We start from the raw sequence: 23,344 nt of genomic DNA, 5'->3' as shown, positions 1-23,344 counted from the left end.
CCACTCGCTAGAGGCTGACATGACAGACAACAGACAGACAGCAAGGTTTCCAAAGACTGTGTGTGTGTGCTGTGTGTCTGCCTCTCTCTTTAAAGTTCAGAAAAATCAGCAGTGTTAGCACCATCTACAAAGCAGTGTGAAGCTACAGCCCCCAGCTGCCTCCACTTCAGAGGGAGAGGGCATGTCAAAACAGCACATGGCTCTGCCCTGCCACAGTCACGTCTGTGAGTGGAGCACTCTCACAGGTCATCTGGAGTGACAGAATGGCTGCGGCCCTGATCCTTCGAACACCTCTGCTCTGTTTGGGCTGCTTTCTGTGTCCCAGGACACGGGATGGTCAGTTCTGTGAGGATCTGCATTCACAGTAATGTTCCAGTTACACCAAGCTGCGAGTTCCTCTCGTCAAATGAAATAATCTAGCAGTGTTTCCATGTAGTGCGACTGTTGTTTTGAATTAATGTTGTGTATTTTAGTGTATCTGTTACTTCTACTTCTTTAACTTTAAGGGTCCTATTTGTAAGAAAAGTTGATTTTTGAGTCCCACCCCCAACTTGTCAAATACTGGCGCTTTTGGATGGCATCCGACCCTGAGCATGCACTGAAGTTAGCTTGCTAACCAGCTATCTCCGACCCATCCTGGTCCAAAGCTCCTGAGCTAGCAGTGTAAACACCAACACTTAACTGGTTCTCCAGACTCCCAGTCCAAAAGTGGCAGTAGTTGCATGGCTAACTGAGCTAAATAGCTACTGTAAGTGACAGCAGTTAGCAGTTACTTTAGTGATATACTGCCCCTCATTTGTATTCAGTAAAAAGTCGACAGATGGCCAATTCTTACATATTGTACCTTATATTCATTGTCCTAGAGGGGCAATAGTTCCTGCAGCCTAAACATAGAACACACAGAGACTTAAGCACACAAACAAAGGTACATAAAACATGTAGTATTAAGTATTATGTTATAGTATTATATTATTGAGTATTTGTTTGTTGTCCTGAGAGATGAAATAGTTATTCACCCTATCTACTATACTGATATAATGTCGCTTTATTACTCTAAATTAATGCTGTTGGCTTGGCATCATGTTTAAAATATAAATATAATAATATGCAGTATTAATACATTTCCATGTCAATATTAAGTTAAAAGATGGCATTTTTACATTCTGTTTCATGACAACAATAAGGCAGATTTTTAGTGTCAAGTTGACCTTTTCTCTCTCATAAGAGGGCTTTTATGAACAACCTTGCCGTCGCATGTGCTGCACTGTCGGCAGAGAAGCGACATAAGATGTCATTGACTTCTAATTTCCGCTAATGCTATGTCAAGCCAGGGCCTGGCCTCCTTTGTCCAGTCTGTAGGCCATTTGGCTGCAGCAATGCACTTGGAAAGCAAGATAACAGGTGAATGGCCATGGTCTAATAGGCCATCTGTGGAAAACACATCGCAGTCAATTAAGAGTCCACTCCCTCCAGTTGTGACGGCCATTAGACAGCCCCACCACGACAAGTGACTCTTCAGTGGCTTTTTACTCTTCAGCTACTCGCTCCTTTTCATTCATCATGTCCTCGAGCTGCCCAGTCCCTCAAAGACTGACTTTGTGTCTAGTTTTGTTGTCCACTCAGCTTTTCTAGGTTTCTATTAAAATGCAGTTTTCCACTCAAGGATTTTATGTGACCCTGATGGTCAAAAGGAACCTCATTCACTACCTCCTTTTTCTCCCGTCCTCAAATATTCTCTCCCTACTACATCAGACAAAAGCAGCAAAGCTCTTACCTCCCTTCAAGAGGACGGCCTTTAGAATCATTACATACACACAATGAGCTAACTTAAAAGTCCATAACATTTGTTTGACAAATGCATTTACTATTTTCCATATCTAGTCCTTCACAGTGACACACACACACAGATACAAACCTACACTGCCAGCAGTGGACTCCCGCTCTGCACCAACCAAGTGTGGACCTCTGTTTCTAGTCATTTTGACAAAAACAAAAATAGAACATTTACTTTTAAGATCTTTTTCCATAATATTACTGCAAATGTTTTAACTTTTTTTTTTAACAAATTGCCGAGAGGACTTGCATCTTTGAGTGATTCCTACCTATGAAAGAAGGGACTTGCATATACTACATCTTTCACCTAATGTGAGTTTATTTACTGCTATACAAACACACACACGCAAACACATGTTTGCGAAACTATCTTTCTTTTTTTTTTGACTTCCATTCATTTGTACAGCCTAACCCATAGTTCATAACCATAACCATAAACAATTCATGCTTAACTCTAACCTTAACCTAACCTCAATTCATACCTTATCCCTGAACTTAACCAGGACCTCAGAAATCAAGTTTTGCCACATTACAACCGGTCTTTGTTCCCTATGAGGACTATCGGTCCTGACATGGTCATTGTTATGCCAGAAACGGTCCCCAATATGTAACAAAAACACGTACACACTAACAGGCTGTTGACTCTACTATGTTTGGTGCTGCCCCTCATTTTGGACTAATATCATTATTATGCAACAGCTGAGAAAGTACACTAGAGTTTAACAAAACATCAGACATGCCGATGTGACCTGGATCATTCAGCAGCCTTCGCTGTTGGTGTTGATCAGTACTTGACTGATGTGGCACTCCTTGTTTGTTGGATTAGTGCAATGTCCTTACCCAGTTCATGTTTTTGTGTCTGTTTACAAAGGTAAGTGCAGAGGAAGCACTTGTCTAATGCGATACAAGTTTATTTACTTTGTGCTTTTTTGCCTCTAAGAGAATTTAATCAGCTCTTACTGTATGTTCGCACGAGTGAGCAGAACAGAGGTTATAAAACTAGACTGTCTTGTTGAACAGGAAGGACAACAGCTGGGTGATAGTCACTCGACAGTATCATTCATTATTTTCATTCGCTTCAATGAACTCATCAGTAAATATTGCTCCTCTTCAAAGGTCAGGATATCGTCTCATCTCCACATGCAGCCATGTTCACAATGACAGAAGTAATGCTTATTGTTAGATGTAATCTGTTTTTAATGCTGTAATGTGGAGGGCAGATGTTGGAAAACAATGATTCACACCTCTCGACAGCTAACCGTCATAAAGTCCTCCTCTTCACACACCTTGTTATATGGTACTGTTCCAATTATGATTGTTTCTACTGCATGCTGTCTTCACACCCTTTAATGTTTGAACTGCCCTGCTCCAGCATTTACTGCTACGACAAATATATATGTGTATATATATATATATATATATAAATATATATATATACATATATATATATATATATATATATATATATGTGTGTGTGTGTGTGTGTATATATGTGACTGTATATCCAATTAATAAAAAATAGAAAATGGTGGCTCAAAACTCAGATGACACAATAAATATTTGCCTGTCATCTGCATTGCTATACGTTTTAAATATTTAAACTGACACAGACCTTGGTCTGAAGTCAATCCTTAGCATTAAGACTTTTTAGCTCAATGTACTGTAGTAGTGGAAGAAGTATTAAGATTCTTTTCTTAAGTAAAAGTAGGAAAACCTGTCAAATACCTATGTAAAAGCAGAAGTGTTACAACTTTCAACGACTTGATATTTTTAGATATCATAGAAATGTATCATATTTTATAAGATATTAATTTGTTTTGAATGACATTTTAATCTGAACATTAACTAGTAGCTATCGAATGCATGTAGTGCAGTAAAAAATATATCTGCATCTGGTAAGTAGACATGTAAGTAATCAGAGGAAAAATCATTTTACATTCCACTGATTCACCAAAATGAGATAAGGTGCCAGTAGCATAAACTTAGTTTAAGACTAGTCTTGGCCTTACACTGGTCTTAAATTGTTAGTTTAGACTAATGAAGCCTTACTGTTGCATATATACTAAGACTCACTTAATTTGAGGTACAACAGTTAGCCACCTCTGCCCCCGGCTGAGCTTTGTCGCTATGGCAACCATCTGTAAGAATGTTAATTAGAAGACACCAACACTCAGGTATATTTATTCTGAGGCTTATGTTGCAGTGTTTGTTGACGTATACATTGCCAGGAGCTTCCTCTGAGGCTGTGTCATTTAATCATTAGCTAGCTAGCTACTGACTCAACATTAGAATAACTTAACAAAACCACTGTCACAAAGTAAAACTCATATTTATTCTATTGCAAATTTCTGTCTTTGCATTTTGTACCATGGTTTTTTATATCTGTATAACGCATAAAAACTTCAACTAAATTGTATTTTGAGTATTTTTATTACTATTATATTACAGTGACCTTTTACAATATTTAAAAAAAAATGTTTTTACTAGATGCATTTTAGTTTTGACTATGTTCTATATCTATTCAGTTATACTTGTTTAATAATAGTGACTTATTTTTTATTTAATGCAGATGTTGTGACTAGATGTTTTATTTATTATTTTTTATTATATTTGTTTGTCACATCTGTTTTTTAGATTTCTTATATGTATTGCATATAACATATTTTATTATATCATAGAGTACTGACTTTACAATGTATTTACTGTGAATATTATAATAATAAAGTTTGTTTTTTAATAACCTGATGAGTATATTAACATACCTATCTACCCTCAGGAACGTTTTTATGAAAAAATATCAACTTTAGTTGCACAAAGGAAAAGATTGTATTGATTCTTAATACTTGTTTGAGTGAACTTGAGTTTATGCCTATAATTATCCTAATGAGGCAAGATAACCAGCTGGTCGACTTGACAACAACAACAACAACAACAAAATACTGAGTTGCTAAATGTGGATCGAGAAACACAATTTTAGCGATTAACATTTATTTTATGTAATTCTTAGTGTGACTGTGACTGGGTTAAAAGAGAACACTGAACACAACATCATTTTCAAGAGTTTTAATAATTTACTAAAAAAGAGTGTAAAAGTAACAGATCTCTCCCACTAAAGTGGATCTGTTTGATATTCAAAGTGATGATAGATGTAACAAATCGTTGCAAACTTGCCCTTGTCTGTACATTTGTGTACACTTAACTTGGCAATTTAACCTCTTGGCTGTAATTAAATGAGTTTTGCACTGTATACTGTATATCAAAAAAGCTCACAGCAAAAAAATACTTTGATATGAATCACTTGAAAGTAAACCAACCAGCATGAAATGTACAGCTTTAAGAAATTCCAAAAAACACGGCTGAAAAGTGTATATACAAACATGCTAGGAATCTAACAAAGAGCAGACTGATGAAGCTGAAGAGACAGGCCTTTCTGATGGTTTGCTTGACATCATTTAGGAGAGCCAATGAAATAAAGCATTATTCTTAAATATTTAATAACCTTGCAATGTTCAAATACCATCGTCTTCTATTGCCTATTTCAAGTTTTTTTTAGCAGAAGAGGAACACTTTATAAATATAGAGTATACTGTATCTCCTGCATCAATTAGTTTAATTTAAACTCATTAAATAAAAAGGTAAAATGTTCAGTATCTGTAGAAAATAAAAAGACAAACAAAATCCATTTTCTTTGATAAATGTTCATACTGTGTCCACTTGTAAAGAGATGGCTGCATCCATCACCCTTATCATTAAGTGCCTGCTTGGAAGAGGTAATATATATTTATGTATATACATATATATATCAAATTCTATGACATGATATAATTTGTATAAATATGGCATCTTAACAATTGCATTAAAATGACAATTTTTATATCAGATCCCAAGACGATTAACAGTCGATTGGGTAAAAAGGCCTTGTTTAAGTTTTTCATTTTCCTTTTTAAATATTAAAAATAAGTCTCAATTCTTTGCAAATGTATGTCTTACATTATAAACAACAATTCTGTCTTAACTGGTCAAATATTTTCCATTGTGTTCATATCTACAACACTTTGGAAGGTGAGGAAAAAGTGCCTTTATCAAATGCTCCCCCTTTCGAGTATACGAGAATGTTCGCCCCTTTCAGAGTAAAGTTAAAAGTTTCAGCAACCCGCCTGCAAGTCCCAAGAAGCTCAACAGTGCAGTTCTGTACAAAAATGTAAAAGCATCATCGATGTAACAAAGCCATGTGTTTGTGTCGTCATGCCATTTTGCTGGTTGTACAATATGGAGTTATGAGGCCCTGCACAGAAGTCCCTTTTCACAGGTGAAGATTCATACAGAGCTCCTCTGTAAATGTCATCCAAGGACGCTTCAAATGCCACTAGTCCAAGTGGGACATACTGTAATGCTATTTAGATCAGGAGAAAGTGTGATATGTCAGTAAAATGGGCAGATCCATCTGTTTCCCCCCTCAGACAGCACCACAACTGGCACAGAGCAAGTTCTAAAGGTACAAACTGTACTGGGTTTGCAGGGTGTCACGCTTAACAAGTGAAATTGTTCAGAGCGATTCAGTCTTCTTATTCATTACATTCCAGGCATGGGAGAGTCTGACTTGCTGCGTCCTTTATTTGGCCATTAAATCCATGTCTACCAGATTCAACAGAAGAGCTCTGGTGCTCTCTGGTGCCCAGAAGGAGGAAGCGTAGGCACGGAGGAAATGAAGGTAACCATCAGTCCCTTTAGAGTCGTCCTTTTAGTCTCACACAGCTAAAGCATGTTCAGGATGGCATTGTACATTTGGATCAGTATGGCCAAGTGGACAGGCAGGCAGGACTGGCGGTCTTGGGTGGCAGGGGTGCACGTCAGCCAGGAGAGGGCGTTGTACTGCTCCAATACAAACCTGCATTTGAAAAATATGAAAAATGACAATTTGTCAGGAATTCTGACTTTTCAAACAATATTTGAATAATTCAAGTATATTCTAAATGTTTATCCAATTGATCCACCTTTATTTACTTAAACATAATACTGTGTATTGAAATCAGTTCACTCTCAATATTGTTATAGAATATTCATGAATTATTGGATAACAACTGATCACTATTTAGTAAAATGTAAATGTCTTCTATTCTTAAAAAGATAGTTACCTTAACTGAAGAAAACAGTCTCTCAAAAACATTTTTTTAAGTCTCTTAAAAACATCTCTTATCAGTTATAATGCATATGCAAATAACGGTTATTTGTTTATCAGTAAACTTAATTGCTTATAACACATAAACTGGTCCTCTGAAAACAGTGCAAACACAAGAAAAATAGTATTTGGCAACAATGAGATAATGAATTTAACTTAATGAAAATGTATCACTTACTTACAAAGACTATATATTTTAAAGACATAGATCTGTATCAGCTACTTGGTGACAGACTTTGAAGGCTTCAGCCTGTTTTTGTACTCACCCTCCAGTATCTGCTTTCACTAGCAGCTCTATAGAGCAGATGATAAAGAAATCTAAAGGGGACAACATGTGTTTTGTATTTACCTGAGCACATCAGAGGTGGTCTTTGAGTCTAAGGGGTGAGGGGTCCTCTTAGTCTTGTCTGACACCAGCTCGTCTGACTGGGCTATAGAGATATGGTGGTGGAGGGAGGCCTGGAGGAAAGACAGAAAAATAGCGCGAGTCAAATGTTGAAGCGTGCTCACTTTAATGTTCAATCACATCATTAAAAGTGTTTCAGCACACATCAGTTGATCAGTATCACTTTTCATCATTCTCAAATGAAATTAGCTTTTCTGGCATTCTCTTTATCTCTCCCACCCACCCACACACACACACACACACACCCACACACACACATACACACACGCATCGTTTTTTTTAATACCTTGAGGAAGAGTGGACACTGGCTCTCAGCCTGCGGGCAGGAGGCCCAGAACCAGTGAGGAAGTCCATTTGCCTGTGCCGTGGAGACGTAGTAGCCCAGAGCCAGCGGCTGCTGCTTCAGCTCTTCTGGTGGACTGTCCCTGGACAGCAAGCGCTCTCCCTGGCTCTGTACACACAGGACACGGCCAGCAATTAAATACGATGCTTTCTTCTGATACCACTTATTCATCCATCCAGATCTTACAATTCAGAACCTTTGCGCTGGCATGTGTTGGTTGTCGTCCATTAAAAAGAGTATGTAAATATGTCATTTTAACAGTAAGGCAGGAATGAATGAAAACAGTTCTGACAAAATGGTTCAAAAGTAAATACTATACTATATGTTTCCCATGTTCTGAGCTGTGTTTGAACCAAGAAGTACTTTATAACAAGTCAACTATGTTTAGGTGATCCATCAAAAGGTACATAGTATACTGTAGTATAGCACAGTATAGCTCCAGGAACCTCACTTGATGAGGAAAAATACTGTTACAACCAACAATTTCATTGGCATTTTTTTCTTTTCCTGCTCCTCCTTTCCTTTCTTTTCCACAGTTATAACATATACAGCCTATGGAGTTAATGTGGGTATACACAACAGTTGCTTTAACCTCAAGCTTGCTGTGTTCAGCCACACCTTGCCTTGGTTGTTTCCACACTTTACTGAATGTCAGCACTGAATAACATTACTATGCTATAGGTTGCCAACATGTCTCTTCTCCTGTGCCTCCGAGACAAATTCCTATGCATCCATTATTCTTGGCAAAAAATTCTGATTGTTGTTTGATTATATGAAGTGTTGAGCGTCTGCAAATAGTTCAGAAAAGGAGCTTGCATACCTCAGAGGGAAAAATCATATCTGAACCTGAAGAGGTATGCACTTTAGTTCAAGCAAAACATGTCTGTAATGTCCATTGCAATAAAAAAATCTAATATAAAATAATGTTTGTGTCATTGTTTTTCTTTCCACTAATCTCTGACGCACCTTGGTGTGCTGGAAATGTGATCCCATTCCCATCCCGGACGGAGAGCCAGGCGAGGGCACAGGAGAGGTGTTAGGGGAAGGGTGGAGGTTCCCTGTGATCAGCATCATGTCGTGGCCAATGTCGTTCTCCAGTTCATCAGGAAAGGGCAGATCAAACATGTCATCTGAGGGAAGAGAGAGATGAGAACAATGTCAGCACAGCCCCCCAAAAGTTTAAACTAATTGTGACTGTGACATGGGGAGAGATGCTTAAGCACAAAGACGCCACCTGTTGGTACAAAATAATACAGCCACACAAATGTTTTGTTCTGTCTGTGTCTCAACACATAGTAAGTAATACTTTAACTATAGAATAACTGTTATGGTGCAGATCCTTACCATTATTGTCCTCAGTGGGGTAGGAGCTGGGTGCCAGCTGGGTGGTGGCAGAAGTTGGGAAGACTAGGATGTGTGTGCAGGAGGCATCCTGAGGTGTGTTCAGCTGGGAGGTCTGCAAGTTCAGAGCAGTGCTGCGGCCGAACACCGAGCCCATGGTCACTGCATCTGGAGACACGCATAGAGAAGCATAGCAAATGCTAATTTATGCCAAGTCTTGCAAAAATAAGTCTCTAAATTAGCTGTAGAATATAAACGGCCCACATATGTGTAACACCGTAATGTCACATTACTGTACTTTTTTTTAAAGCTGCTTGTTTTTTCTTATCTGCATAATTACGCAGCATGTTTTCTGCCACTAATCTGTGTTTTCATTTGAACATTTTGTCACCTTGTCATTTTTATCAAGGTGAAACTACTGAACAATACAGCTCCAGTGTACTATAATATTTGGTATTACTGTATCACCAGTGTTGTGAAAAGTACCTAAAAGGCATACTTGAGTAAAAGTAAACTGACTCTGATGCAGCATGCAATCTGCAAGTAACTAGTAACTAAACTAATCAAATAAATGTAGTGGAGTGAAAAATTGAGGAAGTGTAAAGAAGCAGAAACTCAAGTAAAGTACACAAACCTCAAAATTGTACTGTACAGCACGTGAGTACATGTACTTAGTTACCTTTCATCACTGATTATCACCAGAACTATGAATTGTGTCACGGCCATATACAAAGTGAAACGGCTACTAACCAGGCATGACCACCAGGGAGCCCTGTGGCTCCATGGCCACCAGGCAGGCGCTGAGGATAGAGGGGGAGTCAGCAGCTGAGATCCCACAGATGCGACAAGCCTCCTTCAGCTGGCGTCCTATTGAATGCAGGGAATGCTCCCCGAGGAGTGAGCTCCAGTCTAGTCGAGAGAGGCGGCAGCAGGGAGACGGAGAGAGAGATAAAAGCAGAAAGGGAGAGAAATATGAACAATCTTCAACTGATTCATTCTTCAATTCATTCACACATCTCAGTCCTTCAGGGACAGTGAACAAGATCTATACAAATAAAATGAGGAATCTAAAATAAGGATAGAAGATGAGTGATATAACATAACTGGTCAATGCCAAGGCAGTCAAAGAAGAAATGAAATAATCAAAGAGCTATTTCATGCTGAATGAATGGCCCTTCTCTCTGCTTTGTATTTTTTTTAAAGCTACAAATAGTGTCCGAGTAAATAAAGATACAAAAGAGGACCAAGTCTCTTGAAAATTTATTTTATACGGAAATCACAACATCCTTGAAAGGTTAGATGTATAAGAAGTAAAGGACAAGAGGAACACATACTACAATGCACAGACGTCTCCAGATGAACATTCACTTATCTATATTTTTCGGTGTTTGCACCAGAGGAAACGTAACGTTTTATCCACATCAGAGTGAAACAAACAAATTGATATCTTGTGACAAACGAGTACTGTAGATTTCCTCAGTGAGTTTTATTTTTTCGAGATAAGCCAGGTTTGCCACTCACCTTTTAGCTCCCCGTGCCCAAGTCTCCCCAGTCGACCAATCACAATCCTCCATGGCATTGAGGTCATCTGGATGAGGCCAATACACCATTCCCACAGCTTCTGCAGTCCCATTTTCCTGGCTGAAACCTTGGGCCTCCGTGCTCTGAAGCGAAAAAGGAAATCGGTGAAACACATAGAGATCATCACCTCATGCAACATACATTTTTTCCAAGTGGAGCGATTAGAAGGGACAAAAAAGCAACGTTTCCACACCTGCTGGGTACATCAATGTTGATAATGCAGGTCTCCAGGAGCTCCCCCTGCTGGTCGGTGCAGGACACCAGGATCCAGCGCTGGTCATGTGATAGACAGTATCCAACATAGAGCACGTTGTATTTGGGAGGGATCTCAGCCCATATCTCCCCTTGTTCTGGCTGCTTGGGACGGGTCGGACCGAGGATGAAGGGGGGAGAATACAGCTGCAGGGGGCTTGGATGCTGGAGGAGGAGAGAAACGTGAATGAATACAGGCATGAGCGAGTATATTACAGTCACTTCAGCCTTTTAATTGTCATGCTTACCTCTGGACTCTTCAGTACAGAATTGACAGTGGACACTGGTCCAAAGCCCGTCAGGGACTTGATGTGTGTTTGCTGGGGCAGCAGACGCCTGCACTGGGAGTAACAGGAAAAGGCCAGGGAGCGCAGGTGTTGCAGGTACAGGTGACTCTCTCCACTGGCTGGCTGGAGAAGCGACTGGCACGGCACCACCTGAGTGAGACAGAAAGAAATGATGATCACAAGAGGGAATCCTGTTTAATTCTGTCTGATGTAAACATGAGTTATCTTCCTACCTGTAGCACCAGCGCAGGTCTCATCGTCTCAGGCAAAGTCTGCAGCATCTCTGTGTAGCAACGCAGAAGCCCTAGTAGCCAAATGCTACCTGCTTCCACCTCATCGGTCTCGTCTTCCTCTCCGCCTTCATTTCTCACTCCACTTGAGCTCAGAAAAGCATCCACAATGTAAATAACAATAGCCGGTGGGTTGGCGTGGCCGTCCGTTGAGTCCGCCACAGTGGGGATACCGATTCTAGACTGCTCAGCCGTGCTGAAAGAGAGCAAGAGAGTAAAGAAGCTGTACTTTAATTCTGCTTATGTGTGGAACAAAATTTAAGATGACTTCCGGAATAATTTGGGTCTTACAGTTCAGGGTTTTCTGCTGGTGTGTTGGCTGATGGCGTGGCACCGGAGGGCCCTTTAGAATCGCTGGTTGCTCCTTGGGTTGTCTCGCCCGTCTGGTTTGAGGTTGCTCCACTCGGGTCGGGAGCGTTGCCTGAACCGGCGGCCCCTGGAGCTTGTTCACCGTCGGGGCCCCAAGCTTGAGGCTGCCCAGAGGAGGCAGGTTGGGCTGAGGATGTGGGGTTTATGGGAGGCTGGACTTTGGGAGGCAACAGAAGACTGCTGTCCAAAGGCAGGGCTGACAGCTGGGGACCTGCATTTTAAAAGAATTAACATATAGAATTAGGGCTGCAAGGATTGTTGGCAGGTTTATCGATAATTAAAATAATCATTATCTGCAGCCCTACACTGCAATAGAGGTGCCTGGATGATATATTAGTCATTAGATTCGATTAGATTGTTCAAATGCTCTCACCGACTTGCTGTTTGCAGGTATAAGCGTAAAGTTTAAGTTTGCTGAGGTTGTCAGTGTGTTGCTGGCCAGCCCAGGGTCCAGTCAACCACTGGTCAACGTCCAGCTCCTCCAGCTTTTCCGGCTCCACGTCTTCCCCCACTCGTACGAGCCCATCTCTGGACACCTTCGCCAGCGGTCGGTGCTTCCCAAGGCGGCACGTCTGGAAGCATAGTCAGGGCTACTGTTCATTCTCTCCTTAGAAACACCTACGTTGCAACATGTGCTGAAGTTATACCACGCGTCGGATAAGAAATTCAATCTCCTACCTCGTAAACGGCGCTGAGCTCCTGGAAGAAGGCCCGGGCTGCAGCCAGCAGAGAGGGGCTATTAGGACACAGCACCAAATACGCCACATCCCGCTGTCCACCATAAGGCTCCAGTAGCAACTTCTCCCAGAAAGGTAACGCCAACGGGGACAATGCCAAAAAGTCCCTCTCACGGTCATAACCCAGCAACACTGTAGGGATGGGTAACGGCTCTGGTGACTCCTCCGAACCTTTGACAGAAAGAAACAGAAACATTTTTTTACGACTACGAATTTCTCTGTGCATTCTATACTTTCACCTAAGTGATCAGCAGTGACTCACCGTAGGAGCCTCTTCCAGCCATCTTATGGAACTGCTGCCAGGTGAGCGGACCCTGAACATGCTGGATGTTCTCCCACGTCCGTCCTGTTCTCTTCTTCTGGATGGCATCCTGCAGGAAAGGCTGCAGAGACAGCAGCATGCGAACCATGTCCTGGGACGACAACATGCTCATGTCCACCACTGACACACACACACACACAAAACACACACACACAAAAAGGATACATGAACAGTTGCACACATGTTAACGTGGTTCTATACACGAAAGAAACAAATAAACACACATGAGAGACATCAATGTAACGTTAAGATAACACAAAATAATAAAATCCTCAAACAACAAAAATCTTTCTGTACTGTAAATTAGGATTTTATAGAAGGGAGTTGTTTTCCACTATTACTGAGAAAATGACAATACTAAAAAACGTAATATCTAGTGCATTAAACCAAATCATTCTTCTTACCATTTGTGTGAGGCCAGGAGTGAAGAGCGGTGCTTCTGACAACAGCTGGATCTACTTTCCCTCCTGTGGGGTTATCCACATACTGCAGCCCCTGCTCCAAGGCATTGTAACACTCCACACAGGCATCGCTCCCATCCGCCCACTGCTTTTCAGACATCCAGCTTTGCAGCAGCGCCCCCTTGCGGCCGTGACAGGAACAGCTGAGAGGGAGATGAAGCGACGCCAGGGACGAAATGGGCTGGGAACACTGCTCCTGCAGGAGGATCATGGCCGAGGGAGTGGCAGGGGCTGCGTCCTGCGGTCGTTTGGCCCTGGGGTCCCCCATAACCGGGTCCCGCCGGCAAAGAGCCAGCCTCCTCTCGGCCGCCCGGCCTACCTCAGAGGTCCGGCCAAAAATATCCAGCTCATCCTCCAAGAAGAGGCCTGTGCCGTGGGCCAGCAGCCTGTTCACAATGGCGCTGAAGCCACACATACAGCGGTACTGATCTTCACAAGTGGAATCAGGGATATACACCCCGACATCAGCTCCTTTGACATTCATATTACAGGCACAGATACAGCAGCTGTCAAAGTTGCGATCCTTGAAGACGTTGAGGACGGAGTCTGAGAGCAGGAGGATAGCATACAGGCTGTGGGCCTCAGGCAGGGAGGGGCCCCGTCGAGCTAGGGGCTCTACAGAGCTTAGAGGCAGGCTGGTGGAGGGCGTGGAGACAGGCGAGCTGAACTCGGTACCATCCTGCTTCACCGAACCCTGCCCTGAGCCCGCAGCGTTGATACCCCGTGGTGTTCGAGGGGTTCGCGGAGTGGGCACAGAGAAGCGGGGAGTGGCAGGAGAGGGGAGGATGCCAACAGTGGTGCTCACGGAGGCAGTGGTGGCGCTCATCTGGCCGTACTCCTGGTCCGTGAGTGTGTTGACACTGGGGACGTTTCTGGAAAACAAAAACTTACAGTCAAACATGGATAGATAAATAGGATTGCTCTCACTGTTTGGGTAGAAGCTCTTAAAGGCCACGCCGCCCCTCAAACGGAAACAGAACAAAATCCTTTCGAACCGGCAGACATCACCATCCTGCCATACTGCACTATTTCTAACGAGGCCAAGAAGTCATCCTCAAATATTCATCTTTCAGCAACCACAAACTCCAAATTCAACATTTTTAAAGCTCGAATAAAAGCTTTTAAAATAACAGCATGATAAAGTTTTATGGATGTCACAGAAGCTCGTCGTGGCTGCCTACTCACGTGTATCCGTCTCTGATGAAAGCGTTATTCTGGGCGTGCATGACCACTGGGAAATGCTCCATTTTGGGCAGGAGGGCCCAGGATGGACGATAGTAGCACTGCTCGGGAATCTTGAGCGGCGGAAGACTCTGGCTGGGCAGGCAGGACAGCGGAGCAAACATGGAGGAGCCTAACTGTGGCTGGATAGAGAAGACATCATGGAAAAAGATTATCATTTAGTAGCACTGACACATATTTCATTACTGCTCTGAGTGGTAAAAGTGTATTAGGCCAGTCAATTATATGGTGATCATTTTCAAAGTGACTGACAAGAATTAAGTTGCTCAAGTTAGCAGGGTACATATTAAGCTTAAGCAAACGATGCACAATTTAACAAGGAATTTGGGGATAGTATTAGCCATAATATTAGGTGCGCCTCAAAGTACCAGCTAACAGCCCTCCTGCTTCTAAAACTGTAAGCACTCTGTTGGGTTTAAGTAAATATTTCTCAAACAGAGGCTAACAACAGCAGGGCGGTATGTGTGGGATTGACTCAAAATAAACAAGAGAGCCCATGTTCTTTGTAATGAATACTTCACCCATTGCAACAGTGTGGCTGATTGACGTATTTTTAGTCGTTTTTGGACAACAATGGAGGTCTATGGCACAAAGAAATAAGCAAATCAGGCTTTGGCTACACAGCCCAGTACTTGGCAGCGGTAAAAAGCCCCTGTGTTCTCTGCTCAAATTTTGTTCCAAAGAGACATTCAATACACATGATCATTAACATGTTTTTTTTACCATCAAAATATCACAAGAGACAGTAAGATCTACAGTGCAACAACATTTTTAGTTTCCATTTGTGGTGATGATGTATCAACTCCAGCCTCTCCACTTCCTATTGACAGGTCATCATGAGGGCTGCTACTAACAGTTATTTTCACTGTTGAATAATTGGTCAATTATCGTCATATTTCTTTATTATTCTTTTATTATTGATTAGTTGTTTGGTCTTAAAAATGTCAGAAAATGGTGGAAAATGTCAATTGGTGAACAACCCACAGATATTCAAGGAAATGTTCACATTTAAGCCGATGAATTGATTATCAGAATAGTTGCCAGTTGATTTAGTAGTTGACAACAAATCGATTGATCGATTAATAGCTGCAGCTCTTGTTATCTCAATGAAATCTCTCCGGAATACCTCCTCTGCATTCTCGTTTAAAAAACACATTGGCTACCACTCAATACATGTTGATATACACCACGTCACACACAGTAAATGATAGAGCCTGTAGTACAATACAATGAAAAACTAGTCCATTTGCAGCTAGCACTCAGTTGTCATTAATTTGTTTAGATCCAATCAATTCTGAAGCCAAATCGAACTTTTTAATCCTGTATGCGTGTTTAACATATCGAGCTGCACTAACCATACTTGTTTTTTGGCGGAGCTTGTTGCTCGTGTCAACACGCAGATGCATCTAACGGTGGCCACTAAGTACATTCTACTTTAATTAGCACTTCCCGGCACACAGAGCCTGCAGTCAGTACAGATGTCTGACTCAAAGCACAGAGATAGCTAATTAGCGAGCTACAGGTAAGAGTGAAACAATTCCAACATAATGTGCGAGCCGGACCAGCTGCTCAGGAGCCAGTCAACAAGTATTGACTTCCCCTTCATGAGAGTTTTAAAGGGATTGACGTCATTTATTAAAGTAATTAACCAGTCCTGATTCCCGTATTTAAGTGTAATTTTCTCAAAGCACAAAGCTAAATCTGCTGCGACATGTGCCGTAGACCGCCTCCGCTCACCTTGATGTCGTCCTGCCGGGGGCTGACCATGCCCTCCTCGATCTCCATCCTGTACTCAGTGTGGTGAATGGAGGCTAAAGGTGGCAGGTGGTCGATCGCTCCGCTGGGCGCGGGGGGCTCTTGGCTCGGAGTGTCACGATACGTCATGATGGGAGAGAAGGCCGGGTGCTGCTCTAAAGAAGGCGGCGTGGGAAACATGCGCTGGAGGTCTGCTACTGCTGAAAGGAGACAGAGAAGGAGGAAGAGATGGAGAGAGGGAAAAATGTAGTTTACACAGGTGTAAGGGGATAACACAAGTCAGTGCAACAACTACAAAATGATGCTTCATAGAAAGATTAAAGAACTAAATACTCACTTGATGGATAAGGTACTGCAACTCTCCCTTCCTTCCCCGGAGGGCGATCTTCTGTCGATACTGCAAGCTTGGTGGAGTGCTGGTTGGGGTAAACAGTCTACAAATTATTACACATAGGATTAGCGGATCAGTTTTGTTTAATGCAACAATTTGTAAAACATAAAGGATAATTAAAGACACTAATACCTAAAATATCAGTGTCTGTGTTTCCACTAAATCTTTAAAATTAAAAATTGTTAATTTTCTCTTGTGCTGATTACAAAAAACTCAGACAGTATATCTCGCAAACACTGAGAAGGAGAATATAGTACGTAAACCACGATGCCTCACCCCCAACTCTTCCTCATCTTCATCAAATATGTTGTCCAGATCAGAGATGTTGACCACTAGATCTTTTTCTCGGGTCAGAGAAGGATTGGCTTTGGCAGCTCCGTCGTCCTGACCTGATTCATCTAAAACATCAAACACACAAACAACTTCAGAACCGCGGCTCCAAATGACCCATGAATGTTTGCACTCAGTACACTGTGAGACATGCATCTGATGTCGATGGCGGCGATTATGTCCCACCTGATTTTGGAGCCGAGTTAAAAATGGACATGGCATCCTTCCCATCAGGCAGTGCTCCATTGCTGGTGATTTCTTCTCCCTGCTGGATGAATTAGAAGAAAATAAGAATATTCTCAGTTGTAATTCCAGTCTGACGTTGACAAAATAAAACATAAGGAGCCCCTCACTGAAACAAAGATTAAATGAAAAGATGTCTACATTTATTTCCCTGCTGAAAGGTCAGTCTTTAGAAAAGATGTCCTTGTAAATGGTGCGTGATGTTCATGTTTTTTGGATTTATTTATTACAATGGCCAGGATAACTTACAATTTAACTTATAAATAGTTATCAACAACAATTTTCAACAACTTGAGAATGTTTTGCACTACAGCAGATTGCAAACTTGAACCATCATACTACAGGTCAAAGCAGCCACATCAACTACAGTTACCAACAGCAAGGAGATGAAGAGGGAGAGAATTTCTCCAGGCTCCCTTATAAAATCACTTTTGTAAGATTGTTATTGAGTTTGGAGAAACTTTAAAAACTTGAAACGCTGTCTACGACAAATTCCAAATTTGGCACATTCAGTTGTTTCTTTCTTTGTGTAAAAGAAACGCTGTGTCCGTTTGTCCCAGTGATGTTCATGTTTATTTGCATATACAGCCGGGAAGTGAGATGCGATCTCAAGTGGTTACTTGAGATGAAAGTCGAGACTAATTTGCAAGATGAAGAGCCGTCCCCGTGTTATCAGATCACCAAATACGCATGTTAATGCCAGGGCCTCGTAGTTTACATTGACGCAGCACAGCGAGGATACAGACGCTCGGATATAACTCAGATCTGCCTGTTTGTTAATGTTAACAGAGACTCCAGTCTGCAGTAAAGTTCATAGTACACTTGATTGATAAACCGCAGAATTGTTGAGCACCTTCAGGCTTATCATTACTATTTTTTGGGCCACTTGGAGGCAGCAGAAAGAAGCTGTGAGCACAATGTTTTCACCATCTTAGTTGATATGAGTGTTTTCATGCTGTGTTTGTTGTCCTACCTTGACCTTCTTGGTGGGTTCTCGCCCTTGACCCTTTAACCTCTTGGAGGTGGAGAAAGTGTACTCGATGTCTCCTTCCTTAAAGTCGTAGGGATCGTCCCCGGGCTCCCGCAGTGCCTCCACCCCTGGCTGCTGGAACAGGCCCAAGGTGTGGATGTGGTCCCTCACCCTCTCCTCGGAGATTTTAAATCTCTTGAGAGTCTGTGTGTAGAGTCTGGAGGAGAAAAAGAGACGAAGGCAATGAAAAAAATAAGCAGTAGTAGTTTGCTGTTTCTGTCTTGCTCGCTTCCTTGTTTGACCTCGTATCTAATCTCATATCTCAAACTAACTCGGATGCTTTCAGCTCCGGTGGTACCCCAGTTTTTATTGTTGATTTTTCATATCTAGTATATTCTTTGCTACTCAAGATTCAAGATTCACTTTATTGTCCCACATTGTAGGATATTTGGACTGGCCTTCCAACTTGCAGCACCTATAAAAAACATTTCTGATACTTAAACGTACATAAAAGACAGGGAAGGACAGCTACAGCACAGGGAACAAGACCCATATCTCCGAACATAGTAGTAAAAACATATAGTAAAAGTAAAAGAGACCTCTTCAGTGGAGCTCCCTCAGCGGCTGTCTCTGTCTTCACTTCCTCTAATTTATCAGAGGGGAGTTCAGGGGGTCTGCAGTCAGTCTTATCAGTCCTGGGAGTCCTGAAGCCTCTCCACCAGCCAGCTCCATTCTCCCTCTGCCTCAGGAGAGCTGTGTACACAGCCGTCTCGCTGGCAATCATCCCCATCCCCGAAGCCCCATCCGGACAGACAGGCATGTCCATGGGCCCATCCAGGGCCTCTGGGTCCTGCACTCGGGGGTGTGGGCTGAGTGTGGGCGGGAGTGGAGACATTGGCGAGTGGAGAAGGGACTCGGGGGCTTTCCTGCCGTTGGAGAGCGGTTTGGGATACTTGCAGCTTGGCATAGCAGCCAGAGGCTCCATGGGTGGCTCCAGCGCCACAAGACCCCCGAGCTGAGGCCCTCCCGGTGAGTCCTGTTCCAGAGGGGTCTCCTGTGTGACAGACAGGCGGTGGTGGAAGGGGATGGTGGCTGGCCTCTTGGACTGTTTGTCAGCCTTTTCTGTCTTGTCACTGGTCTTGTGTTTGGGCAGGGAGGGAGGGTATAATGACGGGCCAGAGGACTGAGTGGGGTTGGCACTAGCCTGAGGGTTGGCAGTGGACGCGGCGGTCAGATTCAGCTTCTGCTGCTTCAACCTGCAATACAGTCAAGTATGTTTAGACAGCAAACACAACCTAACAATACAGAGAGGTTTATTTCATGAAACAATAATGAGAATCTCCCCACTTATTTTTTTATTTTACTTCCTTTCCTTTCCTTTCCTTTCTTTTTTCCTTTCTGTTCTTTGTTCTCATCACAACAAAGCCCTTTTATAAAGCTGTAATGTATTATTCTGAAGACGAAAACTCCCCGAACAAAGTCTGCATTGGAGTGGGAAAAAGGCTTTTACAGGTAAACAATACAGGTGAAAATCATAAATCATTATTATTATTTTAAATCGTTATTTTAATTCATTTATTATTTTGTATTTCTTTTATTACTTTAAATTATTCTATTATTATTTAACTAATTAAACTTCCCCAGGCGATTACTTACATTGAGATAATTTTTTGCATCACAACTGTTCTGAAATGTTATGTTTACATATGCAAATGACTATCATATTTTATATATAAAGCAGATCTATGGATGATGTTTGAACAAACACCTCTGTAAAAACCTTGGGAATATAAAAAAAAAACAACATTATTGCTGATATTGAACAGCTTGCGTGCAGCCCCGTGGTACCTGGAGCAGCTGCAGGACACTCTCGCTCCCAGATCGTTGAAGTCCCATGTGGTTCCTCCGTTTGGCACTTCCTTCTTAGGCGTCACGTCAGTTGGCTGATTTGATCTGCGGGGAGCAAACAGATCCATGAGGGCACCAGCTCAGCTGCATCACTGCTCTTCAATACTAATCACGCCACGTGAACTCAAAGCGACGCTTCAACTTACGCGTACTGAGGCTGGTTGAGATAGCACTCCCTCCAGGCCTGATGGACCACCTGACAGGTTAGCTTCTTCCCAGAATGCTTCGGGCTGATGCTGGCGACGCCCATGCTGCTGTCCGGTGTGGGGACGCTGGAGGCGGAGGTCACAAAGCCGCTGTCCGCTGAAAAGATGAGGAAATTATAATTAGAGATTATCAATATGTTGTACATCAGATGGAATAAGTGAGTATGTACAGTACGTATTTGTTACCTGAGCAGGGCTGCTGCGGCGACGTGGGCGGTGTGAGCGGCACGCTGCAGTGGTTCGTCTCCCTGCTGAGGCCCTGAGCGGCAGGAACAGGTGGAGGCTGCTCCACTGGTAGGTCCCCCTGGGCAATCAGCACCAAAGCAGCTGGATAGGTCATCCTTACCCCACCTAAGAAGACAAAAAAAAGGGCATTAATAAATGTTATGAGACAGCAGGAGGGACAGCTGCTCTTTTTTAACTGCACGGTTCATTGGAAACGGTCAAAACAAGCACCACTCGGAGAATATATGTTGCAGACATTTATGACATTTGGCAACAACCACAGCAGGCGCTGTATGTAGTACAGTCCCTATCCATGTGATCAAACGGTTTTGCTCACTGCTCATACAAAACATCTCTCAGATCCCTTCCCACTCGCTTTTCTCACTATCATTTCAGGCAGCAAAGACGAGACAGACGTTCCTTTCTAGATGTAGAAGCCACTGGTATCCATGTGAGTTTTGATTATAATCAGGTCAAACCAACGCTGTGGGATCAGACTGATTAGACAAAGCTATAAGAATAACTCCCCGGGGTTATTTTTTTTACCTCCACTTCCCTATCATTTCTTTCTCTCTTTTGACTGCTCTCCAGCCATTTCCCCTTTTCCAATGTGAGATGTGCTACGAGGAGACAAAGTACCATTCAATAGCACTAGAAGCACTGATGTGGCCACATACAGTATGTTTCATCAGTTGTCACTTATTTAAAAATTGTTTATTTACTTCCACATGTTTTGCAGTAGTGCTATCCAGGACTGTTACACTGTAGTATGATCATTTTTCTTATCTTTCCTATGGTTCTTACTCTTTTCTGTGTTTGTACTGAAACCCAGTGTAATTGCTGTTCTCATCCTGAAAAGACACAAAAGTCTTAATACTGGATAGGCTACATTCAATTCCATGAAGCTGTAAATTATGCGACTGGAGACGCAGTTCGCTTAAATCCAACAGACGTGTTGACTCTTTCCGTACCTACGATGACCTCCACCGCCACGTGGCCGTTGCGATCGTAGCCCTGGCTCGCTTCTTCTTTTTCCTTCTCTCCGCCTCCCTCTTTCTGCTGAAGTACCATGGGGTAGAAGTAGCTCCACTCCTCCATCAGCTTCCGTGCCGCCGGGTCGCTCATCTTGTAGGCCTGACCCGTTAGAGTGCCGCTCAGACCGTACGGACTCAGGACCACTGCAGACGGACAAAGACAGACATTTCATTATATTGCAGAGTGACGATACACACTGAGGAGGTGAGTTTGCAGAAGGTTCCCCATAACTAAATGTAACTAAATTATTATTATATTATTATCTAAGAGGCAAATAATTCACTTGTCACTTCACTACGTTTGTCTGACAGCTTTAGCTACTACTTACTTTTCGGCTTACGATTTTTCATTCACTCCCTGTCCAGTGAAAGCCATGTGTCTCATGAGAGCAATAAACCATAAATGTTGGAAATTTGAATTTAAGAAATTGTGGGGGCTGGCCAAAGATGCAGCTATTTGGGGGCGAGCTATTTGAAGGATCATGCAGCATAATCCTTGGACAGCAGATCCCAGTGACATGCATATCCCTTTATTTGGGTGATTTACCAGAAGGTACAGCAGGAAATGATAGATAGCTCCTGAAAATATTGACTGTAGCAACAAAGCAATCACTTGTAGATGGTGACAGGGCGTCCTGCCTAGAGTGGATAATTGGCTTGAAATCATCAAAAAGACTGATTTTTCTATTAAGTAAGAAAAATGACCTCTGCATTGCAAGATGGAAAAAATGGATACATTATTTGTTGAAATGAAAAACATGGCTGGCGGCTTATCCCTCGTCAGCCTCACTGCCTAAAATATAATTTACATCCTTCCTACTGCACTCTCCACTGATCATGGAAACATTACGAAGACCTGAAGACTCCCCGTCCACAGAGTATAATACAAAATGTTTGCCGCCTGGAAGTTGTGGCTGTCACAGTGGCTGGCAATGATGTTGTGTGCTGCTTTTTATTGTTTTTTTTTTTTTTCTTTCCGTGCCAAAAGGATCCAATAAAATGGGAGTGTAAAAAAAAGGAAAGCCGCAAAGCTTGAGAGATATGATGCATTGTTGTAGATCAAACTACCCGACAGTATATTAAGCAGTTAAAATGAGCTCAACCTTAAATATCTACTGCAGTAAAGTGCAACATACACATTGATGCACGAGTGATATTAATCCAAAAACATGTTTTATAATAGTAAAACACAGACAGATCATTTTACTGCACTGTGAGTACTTTTACTTTTGACACTTTAAGTACATTTGAATCCAGGACTACCCACAAATTAAGTATTTTCGCTGTGTGGTATTGCTACTTTTACTTAAGTAATGCCTCTGAATACTTCCTCAGCACATGCTTCCTGAACATCATTTTTGTTTCTCTTCTGTGTACATGAGCCATAAACAAACAGCACTGGCTTTGTGGTCTTACCTTGCACTGGTGTGATGGAGGTCTGCGCGAGGCGGATGTGGTGTTCTGTGATGTGGTATGCAGGCTGGTGCTGGGCGATCTCCACGCTCGTGCAGACGTTGCTCTCCCCGTGGAGGAAGAAGGAGAAGGAGCATGATAGGTGTTCACTGGGGGACAGAGGACAGGAAGAAGCAGTGAGAAGCAGCACAGCACAGGAACATGCTGTTGTTTTTTCTTTTGTGTG

At 42.4% G+C, this 23,344-nt stretch overlaps 1 protein-coding gene across 3 annotated transcripts in view; it reads right to left on the bottom strand.

Moving 5' to 3' along the window:
- Nucleotides 1–4,881: 4,881 nt before the first annotated feature.
- The window catches only part of LOC311249020 (mediator of RNA polymerase II transcription subunit 13-like), an 83,934-nt gene continuing 65,471 nt past the window's right edge, over nucleotides 4,882–23,344 (bottom strand). The window contains exons 5-31 of one of the 3 annotated variants that reach the window (XM_084339681.1): nucleotides 23,122–23,267; nucleotides 21,643–21,849; nucleotides 20,633–20,797; nucleotides 20,387–20,543; nucleotides 20,181–20,285; nucleotides 18,932–19,588; nucleotides 18,336–18,549; nucleotides 17,306–17,387; nucleotides 17,066–17,187; nucleotides 16,736–16,832; nucleotides 16,381–16,598; nucleotides 14,587–14,765; nucleotides 13,345–14,273; nucleotides 12,881–13,060; nucleotides 12,560–12,789; nucleotides 12,255–12,453; nucleotides 11,804–12,092; nucleotides 11,456–11,708; nucleotides 11,184–11,372; nucleotides 10,877–11,100; nucleotides 10,624–10,766; nucleotides 9,853–10,011; nucleotides 9,106–9,270; nucleotides 8,728–8,891; nucleotides 7,705–7,869; nucleotides 7,362–7,471; nucleotides 4,882–6,721 (exon numbers count right to left, since the gene is read on the bottom strand). In XM_084339681.1, coding sequence (XP_084195807.1) covers nucleotides 6,589–6,721; nucleotides 7,362–7,471; nucleotides 7,705–7,869; nucleotides 8,728–8,891; nucleotides 9,106–9,270; nucleotides 9,853–10,011; nucleotides 10,624–10,766; nucleotides 10,877–11,100; nucleotides 11,184–11,372; nucleotides 11,456–11,708; nucleotides 11,804–12,092; nucleotides 12,255–12,453; nucleotides 12,560–12,789; nucleotides 12,881–13,060; nucleotides 13,345–14,273; nucleotides 14,587–14,765; nucleotides 16,381–16,598; nucleotides 16,736–16,832; nucleotides 17,066–17,187; nucleotides 17,306–17,387; nucleotides 18,336–18,549; nucleotides 18,932–19,588; nucleotides 20,181–20,285; nucleotides 20,387–20,543; nucleotides 20,633–20,797; nucleotides 21,643–21,849; nucleotides 23,122–23,267 — 5,881 coding nt within the window. In that variant the 3' untranslated portion in view covers nucleotides 4,882–6,588. The remainder of the gene's footprint in view (nucleotides 6,722–7,361; nucleotides 7,472–7,704; nucleotides 7,870–8,727; nucleotides 8,892–9,105; nucleotides 9,271–9,852; nucleotides 10,012–10,623; nucleotides 10,767–10,876; nucleotides 11,101–11,183; nucleotides 11,373–11,455; nucleotides 11,709–11,803; nucleotides 12,093–12,254; nucleotides 12,454–12,559; nucleotides 12,790–12,880; nucleotides 13,061–13,344; nucleotides 14,274–14,586; nucleotides 14,766–16,380; nucleotides 16,599–16,735; nucleotides 16,833–17,065; nucleotides 17,188–17,305; nucleotides 17,388–18,335; nucleotides 18,550–18,931; nucleotides 19,589–20,180; nucleotides 20,286–20,386; nucleotides 20,544–20,632; nucleotides 20,798–21,642; nucleotides 21,850–23,121; nucleotides 23,268–23,344) is intronic. The other 2 variants (XM_084339682.1, XM_084339683.1) reach the window with 2 other exon arrangements.

This window comes from Pagrus pagrus, assembly GCF_965226575.1.
Source record: "Pagrus pagrus genome assembly, chromosome: 19".
Lineage (NCBI taxonomy): Eukaryota > Metazoa > Chordata > Actinopteri > Spariformes > Sparidae > Pagrus > Pagrus pagrus.
This window is presented reverse-complemented; position numbering and strand designations above follow the sequence as displayed.